The 19,222-nt window shown below is 39.5% G+C and overlaps 1 protein-coding gene and 1 long non-coding RNA gene across 3 annotated transcripts in view; both read left to right on the top strand.

Moving 5' to 3' along the window:
- Positions 1–18,103, top strand: part of LOC116037584 (semaphorin-7A-like) — a 28,305-nt gene extending 10,202 nt beyond the window's left edge. For both annotated transcript variants that reach the window (XM_035999256.1, XM_035999255.1), the window contains 5 exons: positions 505–691; positions 3,702–3,817; positions 12,957–13,096; positions 14,724–14,800; positions 17,535–18,103. In XM_035999256.1, coding sequence (XP_035855149.1) covers positions 505–691; positions 3,702–3,817; positions 12,957–13,096; positions 14,724–14,800; positions 17,535–17,890 — 876 coding nt within the window. In that variant the 3' untranslated portion in view covers positions 17,891–18,103. The remainder of the gene's footprint in view (positions 1–504; positions 692–3,701; positions 3,818–12,956; positions 13,097–14,723; positions 14,801–17,534) is intronic.
- On the top strand, positions 6,372–8,859 carry LOC116037585. The gene is made up of 4 exons (XR_004896828.1): positions 6,372–6,434; positions 6,872–7,016; positions 7,568–8,748; positions 8,799–8,859. It is a non-coding gene; the product is annotated as an uncharacterized LOC116037585 (long non-coding RNA).
- Positions 18,104–19,222: the final 1,119 nt, after the last annotated feature.

Here is a 19,222-nt window from a genome sequence, read left to right as displayed (position 1 = left end):
ATTGTTCTCTTTTTTTGTATTTTAAAGCCACTATTTATTGAAATTCCCACTTTTAGCATCAGAAAAGATACAGGCAGCAATGCATCCTTGGTTTTAATGTCAGTGTGAAGCTAAATTTGATGTATGTAGCCATGAAATGCATATTTAGAAACACTTTTAGAGGGTTCTTCTTTTGAAACAATACAGCCAGAAACATTAAAAAGTAAGCCAGACACAGGAGTTTTTTCCATAAACTCCTGAAGCTAACAATAGCTTCATTAGCAAGTTAGCTACAGCTGATGAAATTGGATTTCATTCCAGCTGACAAAACCAATTCTCGCAGATTATCGACCATTTGTCTCCCTCTGTCTGAAATCAAGGAACCATTGTTTCAAAAATGACTAAGTTATTACATTATTATTGTAAAGTGCATGTGTGCAGTGCAGAAACGGAAAGCTTGACCGGCACTGAGAACAGTAACTGAACCATCACAACACAAACCAAAACGTATGCCTTTTTCATCAGTGTGTTGCAGACAGCACAAAGATTCCTTCAGAGGCTCTGAAGATGATCATGGAGAATTCTGAGATGGAGGAATGGGTCCAGCCCATTAACAACTCTGGCCCACTTCTCTTTAATCACCACAGTTACACTCACATCTACGTTGACAGTTCCCAGAACAATGACCCCACCGTCCTGTTCCTGTCTCTAAGTGAGTATAAAGTAATATGAAGGACAGTTGATACTAAGAATAGTGTACTGTACTGTACATTGGAGGGTCATATCGAAGGACACACAGGTTCCTTTAAATAGTTTGTAATACTGAGAGGAAAAGCATTTAAACAACCTATTGCTTGACATTTTAAATAAGCAAGAACAGTAGAGTTTAACAAAGTAGCTGAGAGTGCTGCAGCTCTGAATACTAGTTTCAAGTATCTGGTTGGAAAAAAAAAAAAGGCCTGCAGGCGCTCGCAGCCGGATTCAGCCAAGTCCTATTTAGCTTACACTGAAAATAGCACTGTAGAGAGAGAGAGAGAGAGAGAGAGAGAGAGAGAGAGAGAGAGAGAGCAGAATTGATCACTTTGGCCCATTGTGGATGTTTGGTGTGACTTATTAAGAGGTCAAACCCGAAGGTTTTATGCATGATCCCATCACCTAGAGGCTTACTGTAAAGATTATCTTTTACACTGAATGCTTCCTGGAAAAGGTTGCCACGTTTTCTTAAGTGGCAACCTTTTCCAGGAAGCATTCAGTGTAAAAGATCAAGTTCAATCTTGTCACTATATTGAACTTGGCTTTGCCTCTTAAAAGCTAGGTGCATAGCAGAAAAGGAGGAAGGTTCTCTTTGGTTGTTTTTCAGGCCCGTAGCCAGGCTAGTGCAAGTGGGGGGGATCTTTTTTTCAAAAAGTGTAACTTTCTGAAGTTTTTCCCTCATTTTGTATATAATTATGAGCTTCAAATACTTCATTTTGATGTCCTTGGCCTCATAGAATTTCACTTTGAGTGCATAAAGTTAGTTGCATGGATTGTTGATACATTAGTTATACGTTAGATTGTTACATGTCGCGTGCCAACACATTCACAGAAATTGTGCTTTTTACAAGAATAGGGCTCCGGTTTGGTTTAGGTAATTTTTATTTGTGGAGGTATTCAAATTATTGTCGTTATTTAAAAAGACAATGGACTTAAACTATCAACTTTTGGCAGTGCCTACAGGCCTATCTGGAGATCAGTTAGAGTGATGACTATCTCCAGATAGTCTGAGGAGGACCAGGGGTCTCATTTATAAAAGTGTGCATACGCACATCTGTAAGCAATGTTCCTTTTATAAATCACGGATTACCATAAAGTGTGCGTACGTGAATCAGCCTCTTATTCCACCCTGTACACGTCCATTTTAACCATGAATCGTCAATGCAAAGCAACTTATGAATGCTGATAATGACTGCAAGTTGTTTTTTCATTATGCCGAATCACGCAGACTGACGGAGAAAAAGCAAAAAACTTCTCAGACGTTCAGGAATTGCTGCAAATTGAATTATAATTCTGGCCTGTTCTTGCACAGTGTAGGGAAACCTGATCTATAGACTACCTATATTGATAATACTGTACAAAACGGCAGGCATTACGGCACTCGGGGACAGCTTCGATATACCAGACCCAGATTTAACAGAACTATATATTATATCCAAACAAGCCTTAGTGATAAAGTTGAAGATTATATATAATATTTATAAAAAAAACACTTAGCTGTCTGTCATTTCCCTCTGGAAACAGCCAGTGGACCCCAGAGTGGTGAGGACCTGTATTTGGACCGGGATGGCATGGTTCTGGTGCGATGCCCTCTCTACTGGACCCAATTCAGCCAAAAGCACAGCTTTAGGGAATCTAAATCAGCATATTAGCCAGTCATTGTCATGGTCCCTGAAGTCTCTTACTCTCCTGATTCTTCTATTGGGGGTTAGTCCTCCTGCAGTGCCAGCAGTGACATCATGCAGCATTATGCACGGGGGTCACCGCAGTATTTATATGTCTACAACAATTTGTGATTGTTAACACCTTGCCAAAATCAAAGCACTAACTAGTGGTATCCCTCACCCCGAGATACAATTTGAAGACGAAAGTCTAATAGGCAAACACACGTTTCTTCATGCAGGTTTTGTCACGGACAGTATTAAAGTTCGGACCGATAACAAGGATATTAAGTGTAACGATTGCGTGAGAGCTTAACGTCTGTATTTCCAGACTTTGACATTTGATGATATATGCACAGTTTTAAAGACAGATATTTAGTTATTTACAGTTCTGCCGTTATCTAATGCTAGGGTATTTGATGGTATACTGTATTCCATGCAGTCGGGCCATCTCCTCCTCCTGCGCTCCATAGCGGACAATGTGACGATGAGAAAGCGGCAATTAAATATTAAGAACAAATTTTTATTTAAGATTTGAGTTGGAGGTGTTTATGGAACAATTATCACTCAGGATAATTTCTGGATTTAATCTTCATGATAACGTGGATGATATGGAGTGAAAAAATGTGCGTGAGGCATCAATACTTGAAAATATTTCTGAGTAATCGTTATTCCCACATTTACTTTCTACAGTCTGACTTCAGTTCACCACCTCACCATCTGCGTCGCATATTCCCATTGTCTCCCAAATGTGCGTATGCATGGGTCAGAGTTTGCGTGGAGGACCCCACATTCTCTCATCAAGTTTGTTTATTTATAAATCACAACCTTTGCGTGGGAAGTGGCGTACGCACATTTTCAGCCCCATTTTGTGAGTATGCCACGTTTATAAATGAGACCCCTGGCCTTTGGTTTTGGTTTAAGGTTTTTTTTTTTGTAATTTCCCAAGAACAGAAACACATTATGTGAAAAATTTCATGAGAAATGTGTTATTATTTTATATTGTTTTTTTAGCGCTTTGGCCTCTGGGTGACCACTCATTGTAAAACAAGATGACAAGACTAAAAAAATAACAAGGAGACTATTAACTGGAGGCGAGGTTTACACAGGTTTTGAAGATGACATTTTTTGGAAAAATAATCTCTTTTTTCAAATTCAAAAATTTTTATCAAAACATTTCATAGACATTGCTGGAAGAGTCACAATGTGGTGATGAAACACGTGATATGAGTGGGTTGGTTTGAGGTGTGTTTTATACAGGGTTGGGTATTTAGTCATACTCGTGTGGGTCCGTCTGTCTTCAAACAGATAATGGAGGGATTCACAAGGTGATGCAGAGTAAAACTCAGACCTTTGTCATCGCTGAGTATCGACCTTTCAACCACAGAGCCCAGGTCCTCCGCATGGTCATGAACGGTTCCTCTGTAAGTAACATAGCGCTGCCTACACTACATTTCCCCGCAACATGCGCATGTGCAAATCATAGACTGTATATTATTAGTGGACAGCGCATCCGGTTCGGCAAAATGCGGCAAATGTGGAAGTGCCTTAAACCTGCATTCTACCTGAATTCCAGCAGGGGGCGACACGTGTGGTTGCAAAAAAGAGGTCGGTTTCTATAGAAGTCTATGGCGAAATGACCCACTTCTTACTTGATTTATTACCTCAGTAAACATTTCAATTAAGAGTTTATATTCTCAGTCGCTAGTTTTAACTCTTCTGCAACACAGAATGATGTTCATTTTTTGAATTATAGTCTCGTTGATTTTAAAGTGCCCATATTATGAAAAAATCACTTTTTCTGGGATTTGGGGTGTTATTTTGTGTCTCTGGTACTTCCACACGCATACAAACTTTGAAAAAAAACCATCCATGCTGTTTAGAGTGAGATACGGTTTTTGAATGTGTCCTGCCTTCAGTGTTGCCAACTTAGCGACTTTGTCGCTAGATTTAGCAACTTTTCAGACCCCCTTAGCGACTTTTTTTCAAAAAAGCGACTAGCAACAAATCTGTATTGTATTGTCCAGCGAGCACGCAAGGTATTTCTCTCCTGTAGCCGCCTTCAGTTCTGTGACAGAGGAGCAGCGGAGCAGCTTCTCCCCTCTCTCCTCATGTGCAGCAGCACTGCGCACAATGTGCAGGTAGTTAGAAAGGGAGGGGGACAGGGTGTGCGGGGGCCGGCGTAGGTAGGAGAGACAGCGGGACGTGACGGGAGAAAGACTCCGCTGAGCTGGACTGGACCTGGGCAAGCCAGCCTTCTTTGAGAATTCTTTATCGATCTTTTTCCCTCCCTTTGTAGAATTAAATTTTTTTACTTCAAAGATAGGCTGCCTAAGTAATAATTATAAGGTAAAACAAATTTCTGTATTGAATTTGTGATTATTTGGCTAAAGAGTTCTATTCCTTTCTATCTACCTTGCTGACACAACCACTAAGCTTTATACAAATGATTGCGTAATGACGTCAAAAATATGCAAATGAGCGTATGACGTCATCTAGCGACTTTTGGAGCTGGTGCTAGAGACCTTTATTGGAAAAGAGTTAGCAACACTGCCTGCCTGCAGTCTCCAGGCAAGCTGTTCAAAATCTGCACAGCTTTCTACGTCACTAGCCGATATGAGGGGCCTAGGGGGCTAACCGTTAGCATGCTAGCACTAGCATGCTAGCTCATTCTCAATGGCAAAACACTACTACAACACACAAATTCACCCTAATCTACAAAATAAATTGTATAGAACTACTTACATGTCCCTGTTCTGCAGGTATTCCACGCAAAGTTGGAAGTGTGCCCTAGTTTAGAAGAAGTCTCCCGGCTAATCCTGCCTTGTACAGGCCGAAGTTGGAGCTAGCTTATGTAATCCTTACCTAGCTACTGCGCATGTGCGACTGACAACAGAGATGTTACAGAAGTTAAGAGGTCTCGCTCTGTAGCTAAAACAGAAACGTGACAGCGTGTGAAAGGAGGAGCTGCAGCAATGTGCAGTAGAACAAAAGTATGGTGTTTTTTGAAAATTAAACCATGTAAACCTATTCTGGTACAACCTCAAAATACAATTATGAACCTGAAAATGAGCATAATATTGCCACTTTAAAATCGGCGATAAAGCAGGGGGGGGTTTAGGGTGTGGCTATGATGTGATTGACAGTTTGCGGCCTGTCAATCATGGCAGGTTTAGCAAAGCTTATCCATGGCACGTAAACTTCATTTTGGGGGTTGACCAGCTTTCGTCTTCGTGACTGTGACACTTGGTCGCCTAATAATGTCTTGTTCAATGTTCGGTTGTACGACAAGACACTCAAAGGAGACGGCAGTTCAATTTTTTTCCGGTAAGTAATGTTACATTTTGTTTTAAAACTGTTTTTCGTTAGCCAGTGTTAGCATCCCAATTAATATCAGTTAGCTAGCTAGATTGCATCTTGCTAACCAAGCTAGCGGGCTAACTAATAACGTTATGCAGACCAGACTGTATAAACGGATTCAAATATATATATTTAACGTTACAGTCGTATACAGTAGGTATGCACAACGGTCTCGCCGGTAATCTGTTTTTAAAAATATGTGATGTTATTGCTAATCGATGCAATATTTGCACAGGATTAGAATCATTTTGCGACCGCGTGTGATTTAGAAAGTACCCCCTCACATCTGAGTTTCGTGTGGCGCATTCGCACGGGACAAGCAGAGACTGCTTTTACTTGAATATATTGAAATATATGTACCCCGCCCGAGAGTTGGGCAACGTTACCCGGAGGCGCCGAAGGACAGACACATACGCTATCACCCCCGCTGCGGTGGCACCCACACAGCATCACCGTCACCCTCACCTCGGACAAAGCCGCGCTGGAGCGCGACGACAGACGGGGCAGTAGGCCAGAATATCCGTTTTTGCGATAAGATGGAGAAGGGTCCAGCTGCGGCTTGCGGCCGCTCACGCCACGCCCCCGTCCGCTCACGACACGCCCCCCCATCCGCTCACGACACGCCCCCCTGCCGCTCACGCCACGTCCGACTTACAGCTTCATATTGCCAGTGAGTACCAGGTAAGCTACTGATAATAGAGTTATTTAGCCCGGCTTGTTTAAAATTAATATTAGGCTACTATCTACAGCTATTGATGTTGATGTTGATGATAGCTTATAGTTAACAGGGTGTGTTAAAAGTATGCTAAAGTTAGCTGTGTCAGTGTATGCTAACGTTAGCTTAGCCTGTCAGAGTTAAGCTAACTCTGACAGTTAGTGTGTGTGTGTGTGTGTGTGTGTGTGTGTGTGTGTGTGTGTGTGTGTGTGTGTGTTTGAGTGAGGTACTTCAGATGATGATAGTTTTTATTAAATGAAATATGACAGAGTTTCAGAAACACTACAACGTGACATAGTCACTTTAATGTAATTTGAGTTATTGAGAATTGGCTACATTCAAAAGTTAAAGCTTCTTTTACTAACATTGTGTTGTATACATCATTTCTTCCTCTTCTCTTCAGTCTGTTCTGCCAGAGCACAATGATCCTCAGTTGGTACCGACCTGTGATTCACAGTACAAGTGTCCCCTTTGTGAAAAGAAGGGAGACTTGTGTAAGCTGGTCCCTCATTTACAGGGCCATAAGCGAAACACAGTTAAACATGCAGGTATTTTTTTTTGAAAAACATACAATGTGATATTAAATATCTCATGTTTTATTGAAATAACTGACTGCAAATTTTGGTATTGCCTCATAACTGTGGTGAACAGTGAATGAAATTTAAGACCTACATATTAAAGTACATTAAAATGCAGTGTCACAATAGTAGTTGTAAAGTTAATAAATGTATTCAAATTGAATAAAAGCAACACAGAGTAATATAATAATAGTAAAATAATAATGCGGTCTGGCATATCTGGCTTCATTATTATTGCTACATGACATTTCACAACATCATTACTGCATTGTCAGATGTATTTTAAACATCAGAAGAAACAGAACTGATTACTTTGTATGTACACCCTGACACATGCTCCCCAGGACATTTACTTTGTCATTGAACTTTTAACAAATAGCTCTGAGCATCTAAAAAAGGAAAATTAGATTTATGTAACAAATAAATAATACAATTACTATTCTTTTTATGTAACAAAGGGGTGTGAAAAAATAATTTAATATGTACTTGCTGCATTTATTTACTCTCTTTTTCTCTTTTAGTGCTTCAATCTAGAGAGAGCCTTCTACTCAAATGTACTCTATTGTGACCAGCCCAGGAAAAGGAGAACACACACAGACAGTAGTTGCATTACCAGGACCTACCCATGCAACAAACACAGCTGCTGTCACCCACCTTTTTGTGTCCTCCAATAAGCTGGGACTTTGCTGTGACCCTAGAGACACCCTGAGCTATGTGTGCACCAAACGTTGTGTCAATCCATCCAGTAGATTTTGAAATATTTGGATAAGTGAAAACTTTAAGAGAGACGGGAATTCCTGAGAGAAGAACAGGTTGATCTTCTCAGACCAGAGGTCAACCCGAAGAGAGATGGTGAAAAAGATTGTTCATTGATCACCAGGGTACCAAAAACTCTAAAATACGTACATAAGGTTGTTCGGAACACAACAATTACTCTCACAAAATAAGGAGGGTTTGATGGAGAACAGATGAATAAGATGAAGAAAAACTACAAGAAGGCAAATCCCTACCCAGCCCCATTCATGTCAATCTAACATGTCCTCTCATATATTTACATCCACATCTTCATGGTTGACTCAGTGTTCAGCACTTTTACTGCAGGAATGTTCTTGTTTCAAACCAGCGGGGGTCTTTCTGTGTTCAGCAGCATGTGTTTGCATGTGGTTGTGTTTACTTACAGTACAGTCACGATCTCTCCCATGTCCGTGTGGGTTTCCTTCCTTCCTCCCACAGTCCAGACATGTTGAACAGGTGAAACATTGAATCTAAACAGTCTGTAGCTGTGAAGCCTATCCGGCTTCACTTCTCTTCTCCTAAATAGTGTTATAGCTCATTAGTATATAAGTCAAAACGTTATCACAATATAATTATATTATGTTTATTACTGTGATTTCACCAGTGCATAATCATCAGAATCAGAGAATTCGGTCCTTCCCCTTCATTTATTTATTATCCTAGTTGTGCACAACATATTATCATGTGCAAAACAAGAATAGACCAGTACAGGTACGGATTTACCTACAGTATGTACCTTTGGAGCCTAATAATTACAGTAAACTAACCAATTATTATCATCTCCAGGAGCCTGGTTGACTGAAACGTTTTTACAGCAGAATGAGAATAACCCAAAGTTATATTATTTAGTCCAAAGCATAAAACCTATCTGCTTTATTTTGTCTTGTCAAGTAGTTTTAATCAGGCAGTCCTCCCTTATTTCCTGACTCTTAACAATTTTCTGTGTTTGACCTAGAGAAAGTTAACAGGCTCTGTCTATTGACTCTCTATTGATTGATATTCTTTCTAATTTCACCTTAAAAAAACACTCTTACTTGTTGGCTTTTAACTGTGCCAAACATGTTCTTCTAAGCCTTACTGTAAGTAATCTGCTGTTTGTGACATACATACCATATGTTTTGATTTTGTTTTTGAATAAAATGTTATTAGCAACAAATTATCTCATTCAAGTCAATTTTATTTATAGTATAAAATAACAAGAGTTATCTCAAGACACTTTACAGATAGAGTAGGTCTAGACCACACTCTATAATTTACAAAGACCAACAATTCCAGTAATTCCCCCAAGAGCAAGCATTTAGTGCGACAGTAGCGAGGAAAAACTCCCTTAACTAAGGCATTGTCCCCTGTTTCTTTCCCATTGCCAAATAATCCTGTTATTTCCTTCCTCCTGTCACCAATATCTTATTTTTCCTCCACTTCTGACCCCACATCTTTAAAAAAAAGTCAAATGCATACATTTCCAAGTATCTATGCAGTGGTGAGAGGGATTGAAATTATACTACGGATATAGATGTTTTTTTAAATACATATTTGAAGTTTTGTTGTTTGTATTATAAATTAGCAAATAAAAAAAAACTAATCCAATACAACATGAACTGATGATTGTTGTTTGCAGTTCAATGTATTATGTATTAGCAAATTAAAAAAACGAATCCAATACAATATGAACTGACATTCTATAGTTCCACCCCAAACTGGCTTTTATTTTGAAGGCGAAGAAAATAAGGGGCGTGACGTGAGCGGGGGGCGTGGCGTGAGCGGGGGCGTGAGCGGGGGCGTGGCGTGAGCGGACGCAAGCCGCAGCTGGACCATATTGATAAAATGTCGCACATGAAAAAATATATATATTATTGTAAAGTTACATAAGTGTTCTATCTTGAAAAATCTTCAGTTCTGCAGCCAAATGTATTGTATAAAGCACCAGGTTCGATATTCTTTTCTCAAAAAATTCTAAATACATTATTTCAGACTATTAATGTACCTAACAAGTATGCTGTTGCAGGAGTTATTAACCACTGTTGTTGATGCTGTTACACTGATGTATTTCTTCACTGTAGTTGTGTCTGCTAATCTATTTGAAGACCTTCTGTCAGCACATTAATCTGTTTTAAGATGAGACATGTTACAATCTATATTTACAAATTCTGTTTATTACTAAAATGTACATATCACTAAAAAAGTGTTGCGTACAATACACAATGTCTAAGACATTTGACATTTGACATGTAGGAGTATGTTTACTTAAAAATGCATGTCCTCAACTGAAGCATACATTCATGTACAAGCTCATATATTAATATAATTCATTGTGATCTACCATGCCTTAACTACATGTTTGTCTTTACAAAGGTATCCACACTGAAAACTGAATGACCAGAGCCTACAGAAGGAAGACCTGGTGTATAGAGCAGCGTATTTTGGTGCCATTTATCTGGTTGTGGAAAACAGATTGCATTGACCACATCCAAAGTTCTCAAATGTGTTCTGATTATAACGATGCCAGAAAATCATTTTTGGTTCAGTTTCTTCTGCTGAAAGGACAGACCAACTTTTAGCACTTTAGCAGTCATTGGTATTTAGAGGTTCAAAATGTGAGTGCTGTAATAGATGTGTCCTCTTGTGTTACTGCTCCTAGGTAGCTTCTCTGTCTCTCCTCTCCCTCTCTCTGTCTGTCTCTTATTGCAGGAGTGTCTAGAGTGTGGGAGTCTGGGTTCCAGCTGCCTCTCATCTACCACAATCAACCAACAATTTGTGATAATACTTTTGTTATAATGAATTCACAATAACCCTACACAGATTAAACAGCACCTAGTGCATTTTCAATTACCTACTAAACACTTTACTATGTATGTCAAAATTAAATATATGTCTATAAATTAATCTAAAAGGATTTTGGTGAAGTGTTTTCATGGTGATTAAAATTGACAAGTACATAAAGACACACAAGAAAAGCACAACCTACATTTTCCTGATCCTTCTTTGTCAACATTCAAGTATGGTAACATTTAAGCAATCATATTTATGTTGATTAAAGCCAAAATAGACACTTTTCATCAATTACAAATTCTATCAAATTACCAATGTCTTCTTGTATGACTACAATACTGTGTATGTTCCTATAGTTGCTTCAGAAAAAAGACCTTTATTTCACATTGAAATGGGCATTAACTTCAAAAACTACCACAAACAACACTGGCAATATTTTTTAAGATTATGTTAAATTGATGAATTAAATAATATAGTTCACCTTTTACAATCCAGTGTACATTCCACACATAAAACACTGCTGTGGGTCAAGGTAAAGGCAAACTTAACTGTCACAAGACATGTCTGCATAATAAAAAGGGGTAGTTGAATCACTAGTGCCACATTGTTAATTACAGTAGAAATGGTTGACATTACAAACCACAATATAAAAATATAGGTTAACATATAAAGCTTAAAGCACTTGTGCAGCACGCTGTTCAGTCAAGTCCAAATGCCTGGGTAAAGAAATTCATTCCTGTAATGAGGTTGACGCCCTTGACATCTCCCAGGTCATTCCCGCCACAGTGAACAAGGAGGACATCCGGGGCTGCTCTTCTTTGTAGGGACTGGAAAAAGAAAGGGAGAAGGCTCTTCCACCGCAGACTACCCCAGCCGAACCAATAGATGTAGATATCTTCAATGCCATGGTTGTTCCCCATGGTCTTTGCCTCTCTCTCGGCCCCACGCCGGACGTAGCTGTCTCCAATTATCCAGACTGTTGCTGGATGGAAAAACACATTGTAATAGTGAGAATCATATTTTAGGCTATAGAGAAAAAGGATAAATGAACAGCACTCTTAATTACACACAGTTATTTGAAAATGCATTATTACCTCAGCTTAGTTGTACAAAACAAGTCTGCTAAAAGTTTAATTGTGTACCATAAATAGCAAAGTAACTATTACTTACTTCTGAGGTATTGGGTGGGTGCACATGCCATCGTGGCTCTCCGCACTCCTATTTCTGAAAGAAAGTCATCAATTTCCATTTGAGCCCCTAATAGTTAAATATATATGCACACTAGCATGTAACTGTACTTCATTAATTATTGGGGGAGAATACAGATGAATCAACAACAGTCTATTGTTCTTTAGTGTAACTTTAATTTAGTTAAATGAGCTTATTTCTGCTAACGTTAGTTCTTAAAAGCATGTAAAGGCTAAATGCGCCAACCATAGACTGATGGTGCAAACAGTAGCAAGTCATTATCGGTGCATTATGGTTATTACAGTTAACCAAACGTTGTAAGAAACTTGGTTATACATTTGCTTATACTTAGCGTTAGATAATGATAAGCATTGACAATTCCCGTTTTGCATTTCGCTGACACTACGTTTAAATTAGGAAAACGTAAACTTTGATTTGCAGAAAATTAACGTTAGAATGTTTTACCATAAGTGGCTAGCTAACGTTACAGACAATTTACATGGTAACTTCAGATACATTTACTTTACAATGTGACTCCTCTTATATGTAATATACCTATTGGACAAAGATATATTTAAAACCTAGTGAAGCTATATCTTACCTCGAATTATGTATGCTAGCTTTCAGCAGCAGTTGCATCCAGATTGCCAGTGAACGTGTGTAAGGTAACGAAGAGTGTAAGCAGCGTTGCAAACTCAAAAAAAAAAAAAAAACAGTCAGATAGCGCCCAACAGTCTATGGCTCCTCCCTCACTCCTCCCTCTCGTCTAAAAACGTCACATCCGCAACCACAATGGCTGCGCCCATAAACGCAAACTCGACGACGGATAGCTGATCTCCACAAACCAATGGGTGACACATGCTCTGTCCATTAATATTAACAGTCTATGGTGCAAATCCCAAGAAAGATGGAGCAGGAGTGTGATTGCCAGTATAACAAAAATATGGTGTTTTTTGAAAATTAAACCACATAAACCTATTCTGGTACAACCTCTAAATACCATTATGAACCTGAAAATGAGCATAATATGAGCACTTTAAAGGAAAAGGGTAGTGCTTCTTAAGGGTTAGGGTTTGTCTAAACTTTTCTGAGAATATTGGTGTTTTAATAAAAAGATCAGAAATGGCCCAGTACAATTAAAACTGTGTGTCATTGCAGAGGAAGCTGTATGTGCACTCGAGAAGTGAACTGGTCCAACTGGATGTGGCAAACTGTGCCCAGTATGGAAACAACTGTGGGGATTGTGTCTTGGCCAGAGATCCTTACTGCGGCTGGAACGGCACCCACTGCACCCCTGAGTAAGACCACCCGTCTGTACCTGGAGACATATAATCTACATATCCAAACATACATTTTCATTTCATCCAGAGATTACATATAACCTTAGCTTAAAGGTGCTCTGTGGGGTTTTCATGTAAACAAACTAAAGCTATGTATACATTCACTCTTGCTTTTGTGTGAGAGCCATTTGGGTTTGTTTATTATTTGTTGCTGTTAATCCTCCCGCCACCGGGGGTAGCCAGGGCGCTGTCCATTTGGCTGGGACAGAGGTGATTTAATCAATGTCCAATTGGGCACAGGTGTTGGGAAGAGAAGGGAGCAAACAGTTTTTTGACTTAAGATGTAGGGACCCTTGCTACTCGAAAACGTCCACTACGATTGCTGGGTGGATAATTTAACTATTTAAGACGCGTGCAGTATGTTACGAGAAGGAAAGTGGAAGTAATGTGTTTTGTTTGATGTTTACACATATGAATGGACTCTATGTATGGGAAATGGCCTAAGTTTTAAAATAAATGCTTACTGGCGATGTTTGGCATTGGCTCACATAGTGCACGCGTCTTAAATAGTTAATTATCCACCCAGCAATCGTAGTGGACGTTTTCGAGTAGCAAGGGTCCCTACAGTTTGCTTGAGGTCTAACAAACAAACATTTGCATTTATTTTTAAGCCCTGTCAAGGCAGTGGTGACCTAAAGGTTAAAGTAGCGAGCTTCGGACCGGGAGGTTGACGGTTCAATCCCCAGACCGGCAAGATAAAATATGGGTGGGGAAAGTGAAAGAGTAGCGCCTTGTCCCTCCCTTGTTTCCACCACTCAGATGCCCTTGAGCAAGGCTCTTAACCCCAACCGCTCTAGTGGAGCTGCTCAGTGGCCAGCAGATTTGATTGTGGTTGTACCTGGCAGCTTCCAGGTGTGAATGTGACAGGTTGTCGTTGCAAATTAGTTGCAAATGAGAATTTGTTCTCAATCGATTTACCTGGATAAATAAAGGTTAACTAAAAATAGAAGCCCCTCTTTACCCTACTTACCAGGAAGTGAAGTAATTGAAGAATGGTAGTTGTTACCGGATTTGTTTAATACTGGTGTGGATATTTAAGCAATCTAGTAAAAAAAAAAAATGAATGTACAGTGTATTACTGTGAACAGTAATAGATTGTATGCAGATGACTGCAATTACTGAATCATTTTACTTCCATTTCATTATTTAGATTGCCTTTTGTTATAATATAATCAGGCAAAGTCACATAGTAAAAGTGGAATATTACTTATGATGTAACATGTATATGTTACCTAAAATAATTTACTGGTTTATAACTACATCTATTTGAGGTTATTCTTCCAAATAATTTTGAAGTTAAACAGAGAAACTGGCAGCCGTTCAGAGAGGAAAATTAGTCTAAAAGCAAACCTAAAATACATTTCCTGAACTTTCCCAGTCTTAACTCTTATAGGTGCTTGTGTGCTTGTTGTCAATTTAAATGTCAGATGTACTTGCATGAGCTGGCAGGTGTGTTTGTGCATTAGGCGGGTGAGTTTTTACTTCCTGTTATAGTGTCCCGGTTTGCTACCCCTCACAATGTCATTAATATACAGTAACTGGTGTAGTTATAGTTTTCTAACTGAGCTAACCTTTCCTTTGACAGTGGCAAACTGCAGGATGTGACCCAAGGGGACCATTCCATTTGTGTGTCTACGTCAAAGCTCCAGCAACCTGGAAAAGGTATCAAGATATGAGTTTACTGCAATCTGGGAAGCATATTTAATGAAGTATAATTTTGTTCACGTAGCCAGCAGAGAGGTTTGACATAGTTAAATATGTATATGAAGTACTGAAAAACAAAAAGTCTCTTCATAGATGAGTAAACGGATAAGACACACAGATAAGCCAATGTTTACGTGCTAATTTCATGCAACTGCGGTGTCAAAACAAGCTCATCTTCAGCTAAACCACAGATAAACTGCAGCCTAGCTAAACGTACTGTATAATCAATGTACTACCTTCAGCAAAATTGTAAAATATTTGTTGCCATTTAAAGCCGAACAAATTTCCAGTTTAGTATTTCACAGTAGTTCAGAAAAATGACCACAAATTTATGACATTGGAAGTTTATATTTTATCATTTAAATAAATGAGTAGTTCGACATTATGGAAATACGCTTGTTAATCTTCTTTCCGAGAGTCTGCACGCTAAATATGAAGCAACCACCAGCAGCTGGTTAGCTCAGCTTAGCACAAAGACTGGCAACGGAGGGAAACAGCTAGCCTGCTCTATCCTACAGTCTGTTTCCAATCTTTATGCTAAGCTAAGCTAACCGGCTAGTGGCTATAGCCTCATATTTACCAGACAGACATTAGAGTGGAATTGATCTTCTTATTCTTGGCAAAAAAGTATGCAAGCAGATTTCGCAAAATTAAAAGTAAAGTCTGTTGTCGTTAATGTTAGCAGCGTTAAAGATAACAGAATCGTTTGGACTCATCCTGTTTTATGGCCTGATTCCGGCTTCCAGACCTTATCCCATGGAGCCACCAGATGAGTGCTGCGATCTTTCAGCAAGTGCACCAGTGTGGCTCCTCTTTTCTGGCATTTTTTAATCACTTGAACTCTTACTTTGTTTCCCGTAATGGCATGGTTAGCTTCTCAAGAAATAGGGTTGAGAAAGATCAAAATAAGCCCTTCCATTGTCAATCTCCTCTGGATCGTCTATGTCCTATAAAGCACTGCTTACAAATACGCTGTGCCTGTGGGACCTGCAGGTGGGAGTGCATTGTGCCATGTGGACACGTCTCTGCAGACACTAAAGGGTCTTATAGACTAGACGCAGCCCAGTTGGCGCGTACAAATGTCACGGGATCACCGTGACTATTTATACCCGCGCTAGTGCTCGCGACACTAGTTGCAGTCTTCTCCTGAACAGCGGTGGCGCTAATGAGCAAAGGCTACAGACGTTGCTCTTTCTACGGACTAGAAGAAGAAAAAAGTAAACAACGGCAGAACTGGCAGCAGCATTGCCGTCAATGCTTCGATTTGATTCGATGACCTACTTCGTCGGATCAAGCCTTTCATTCACCATAAAAGAACTCCTCTTAACCCAGTAAGTTTACAAGAGAGACTTGCAGTCACTCTGAGAGTCCTGGCATCCGGTTGTCGGCGAACTCGTTCAGGCCTCCCGTTTCCGCTTTGTCGCGCGCCGCTGAAAAAAAAAAGAGCCGTGCGCGACCTCTGCTTGCGCGCCATAAATCAGGCGCGCCGGCAGGATATTACGTCATTTTGACGTCACGATGACGCGCGCCACCTTGGATGCGTCTAGTATAATTCTCGCTTAAGTGCTAAGATGTCTGCTCACAACATTCTTCATCCACTGTGTTGCAGAAAAAGAAATGTACAAAACGTTTGACTCTATGATCAGTTACCTAAAGATGGTTATAAATGTAAGCGGAACAGAACATGTGGAACAGGAAATGCAGCTGTGATGTACACAACATGATGTTGTTGGATCTGATCACTATATTACTATTGTTTAGACAACTAAATAGACTGTCAAACTATTTATTCGGCCACTGTAGAAAAGCTTTAGTTACAGTATGCAGACTCTATTGTGTGTGGTTTTGCTGTTCGTCCATCATAAACAGTTTCACTCACTCCATTATGTGAGCAAGGCACTCAACTTCCAAAAGCTTCTTCATGGGTTCTGGCCTGTGGCTCACCCTGTGCACTGCCACTGACCCCTTTAAAATGCTTAGGGACTAACAATCACAATGTACTGACAATCAATCAAATTCTCTTCTTAAGGTTCAAACAACATTGTTTCACCACACACAGGAGAATAGGTCTGCATTGGGATAACCAGTCTCTCTTTCTTCATCTGTTCTTGAATGTACTGTCACAAGCAAACTAGAGCGAGCTGTACCCAGCATGCTCTTGTGACATGGCGGTGTAACAGTTAATAGAGGTCCCCTCTCAATGCAGTACACAGTGTTTACATAACACACTACTAACAAATATGTCCTGTAGATCTAAAGAGATCACACTCAACACTGTACTTTCTAGGGTCCTAGTTAGATAACAGAGAGGTATCCTTTTATATTCCCATCATATGCTGATGATACATAACTGTATACATAACTGTATCATCAGCATATGATGATAATAATTTTGTAAGAGTGCTTTTACTATTTATATTACAGTATACACTTATCCAGCTCCCTTTACTATAAGCCGAACCCTTGTTGTTCTACTCTGCCATTGAATATGTTCCTAAAGCATCTTAGAAAAACTACACTTTTGAAACATTTTACACTAGTTCACTATCTTGGTTGATTGGCTTGGTCCGCGACTTGTCCAAGTGCCTTGCCAAGAGGCTTGTCATGCTCTAATTGAAATGAGAGACCTGCCTGGTTAAATAAAGATTAAATAAAGTCTCAAAGCTAAACAGACCTTGTGTTCTTTTCTCAGTGTTTAGATATCCCACTGACATACATGAAGACGAGGCCAAGGTCGGCATCACACTTCCCCCTGAGTCCAAGTATTTCCTCCAGTGCCCGGTGTCGTCCCATCATGCCCAGTATACCTGGCGTCATCCTGAAAGCAACACATCCTGCAGTTCGACGGAGCAGCAGTGCCTTCTTCTGATCGATAGCATGGGTCCCGAGCAGGTGGGAACTTATACATGTGTTTCGGAGGAGATGGGCTACAGCAGAGTCCTGGCCCAGTACCAACTACGACTGGGGAGCAGGGCGGCGGGCCGGTCATCAAGCCCACTGGTATGGCTCTGTCTAATGGCTGTTCTGATCAAGAGTGTGGCCTATTAGTCCCGAGGAAATAACATGATACAAAAACAATTGTGATAAACGACACTTCCTACTTCCAAGTGCCTGTATTCATACAATAGCGAGAGCTGCAACATTATAACTAAAATGAAAATCCAAGTCCAAATTGTAATTATTTTTCTTTAACAAAATAATTTTTGCTGCACTTTTGGTATCTATGCATCAGCGTCATTTTCAAGTGCAGTAGAAGTTAATGAAAAATAGATGTCTTAATTTTGCCAACAATCTCCTTTTTTGATAAAAATTAAAATAGCAAAAATGCTGATTGTATACAATTTTGTATATTTTCAAAAGAATGTTGTAAGGGAAAAATCCATTATTATTATTATTATTATTATTATTATTATTCTGTTATTACGTGGTTTGCATTTTCACTTGTGTGACTAGAACTATTGAACTATTGTATCATTTTAAATTAGCTAAATATCCTTGACAAGATTAGAGGTTTCAAACCGACACCTGGAGTGAGGATTTCTTAAGGCCTTAAGAAGTCTGAGAAAGCCTAAGAAAACTGATAATGTAAATGCTAGCTTATTAAAAAAACTCCTTATATGGTCATGGTAGTGATGTAATGAAACTGTTAGCTCATCTTTTCTCTGTGTGTGTCTTTTGTATAAAGTATCTGTGGGACTGCCTCACAGACAGATTCTGTATATATGGAGGTATATGGAGAATAATGGAGGTCGATGGAGCAGCATTTAAGATTTTCCAGAATGTTCCATAATTAATCTGCACTTACTTGAGCTGTTCAATTGATTTATTTTTGTAAGAAAATGTTTAAAAAAAACTTGTTTCTACAGTATGTGCATCTTTTCTTTGTCATAATAATTCAAATCTGTTTTCCTTCTGCACTTTACTGTAATTGATCGTTACATTCAACCAGTTGAGTTCTTCAAACCTCAAAATCCTCACACGTGTCCACTGTCAAATAAACCTTAAACTGAAAGTTCCATTTTTTCAGTCTCCTTTAAAAAAGAAAAGAAAAAACTACCTGCTCCAGTCTAGCCCCTGTGCTCTAAATGGGACAACACCATCACTGGTGGGAAAATACAGAAAGGGTTGATAGGAAGTTGAACATGAAGTGCTCGGAACACATTGGTTTGCAGTGTGGTGGGGGGGAAGCTGTCACATCAAGCCCACTTGAGAAATGTTATTGATCATAGATAAATATCAACACTTCCCAAAGCCAGAATGACTCATTAAAAATCCTGGGGCAATGTGCTTGTGGAAAAACTGAAGTGACAAATTTCAATGATGATGTTGTTAGGCTCTAGTTTTTCTTCTGACTCAGACTCAGAGACAAACACAACGGAG

Source organism: Sander lucioperca, chromosome 3, assembly GCF_008315115.2.
Source record: "Sander lucioperca isolate FBNREF2018 chromosome 3, SLUC_FBN_1.2, whole genome shotgun sequence".
Classification (NCBI taxonomy): Eukaryota; Metazoa; Chordata; class Actinopteri; order Perciformes; family Percidae; genus Sander; species Sander lucioperca.
Note: the sequence above shows the minus strand (reverse complement) of the source record. Positions and strands in the feature narration are given on the sequence as shown.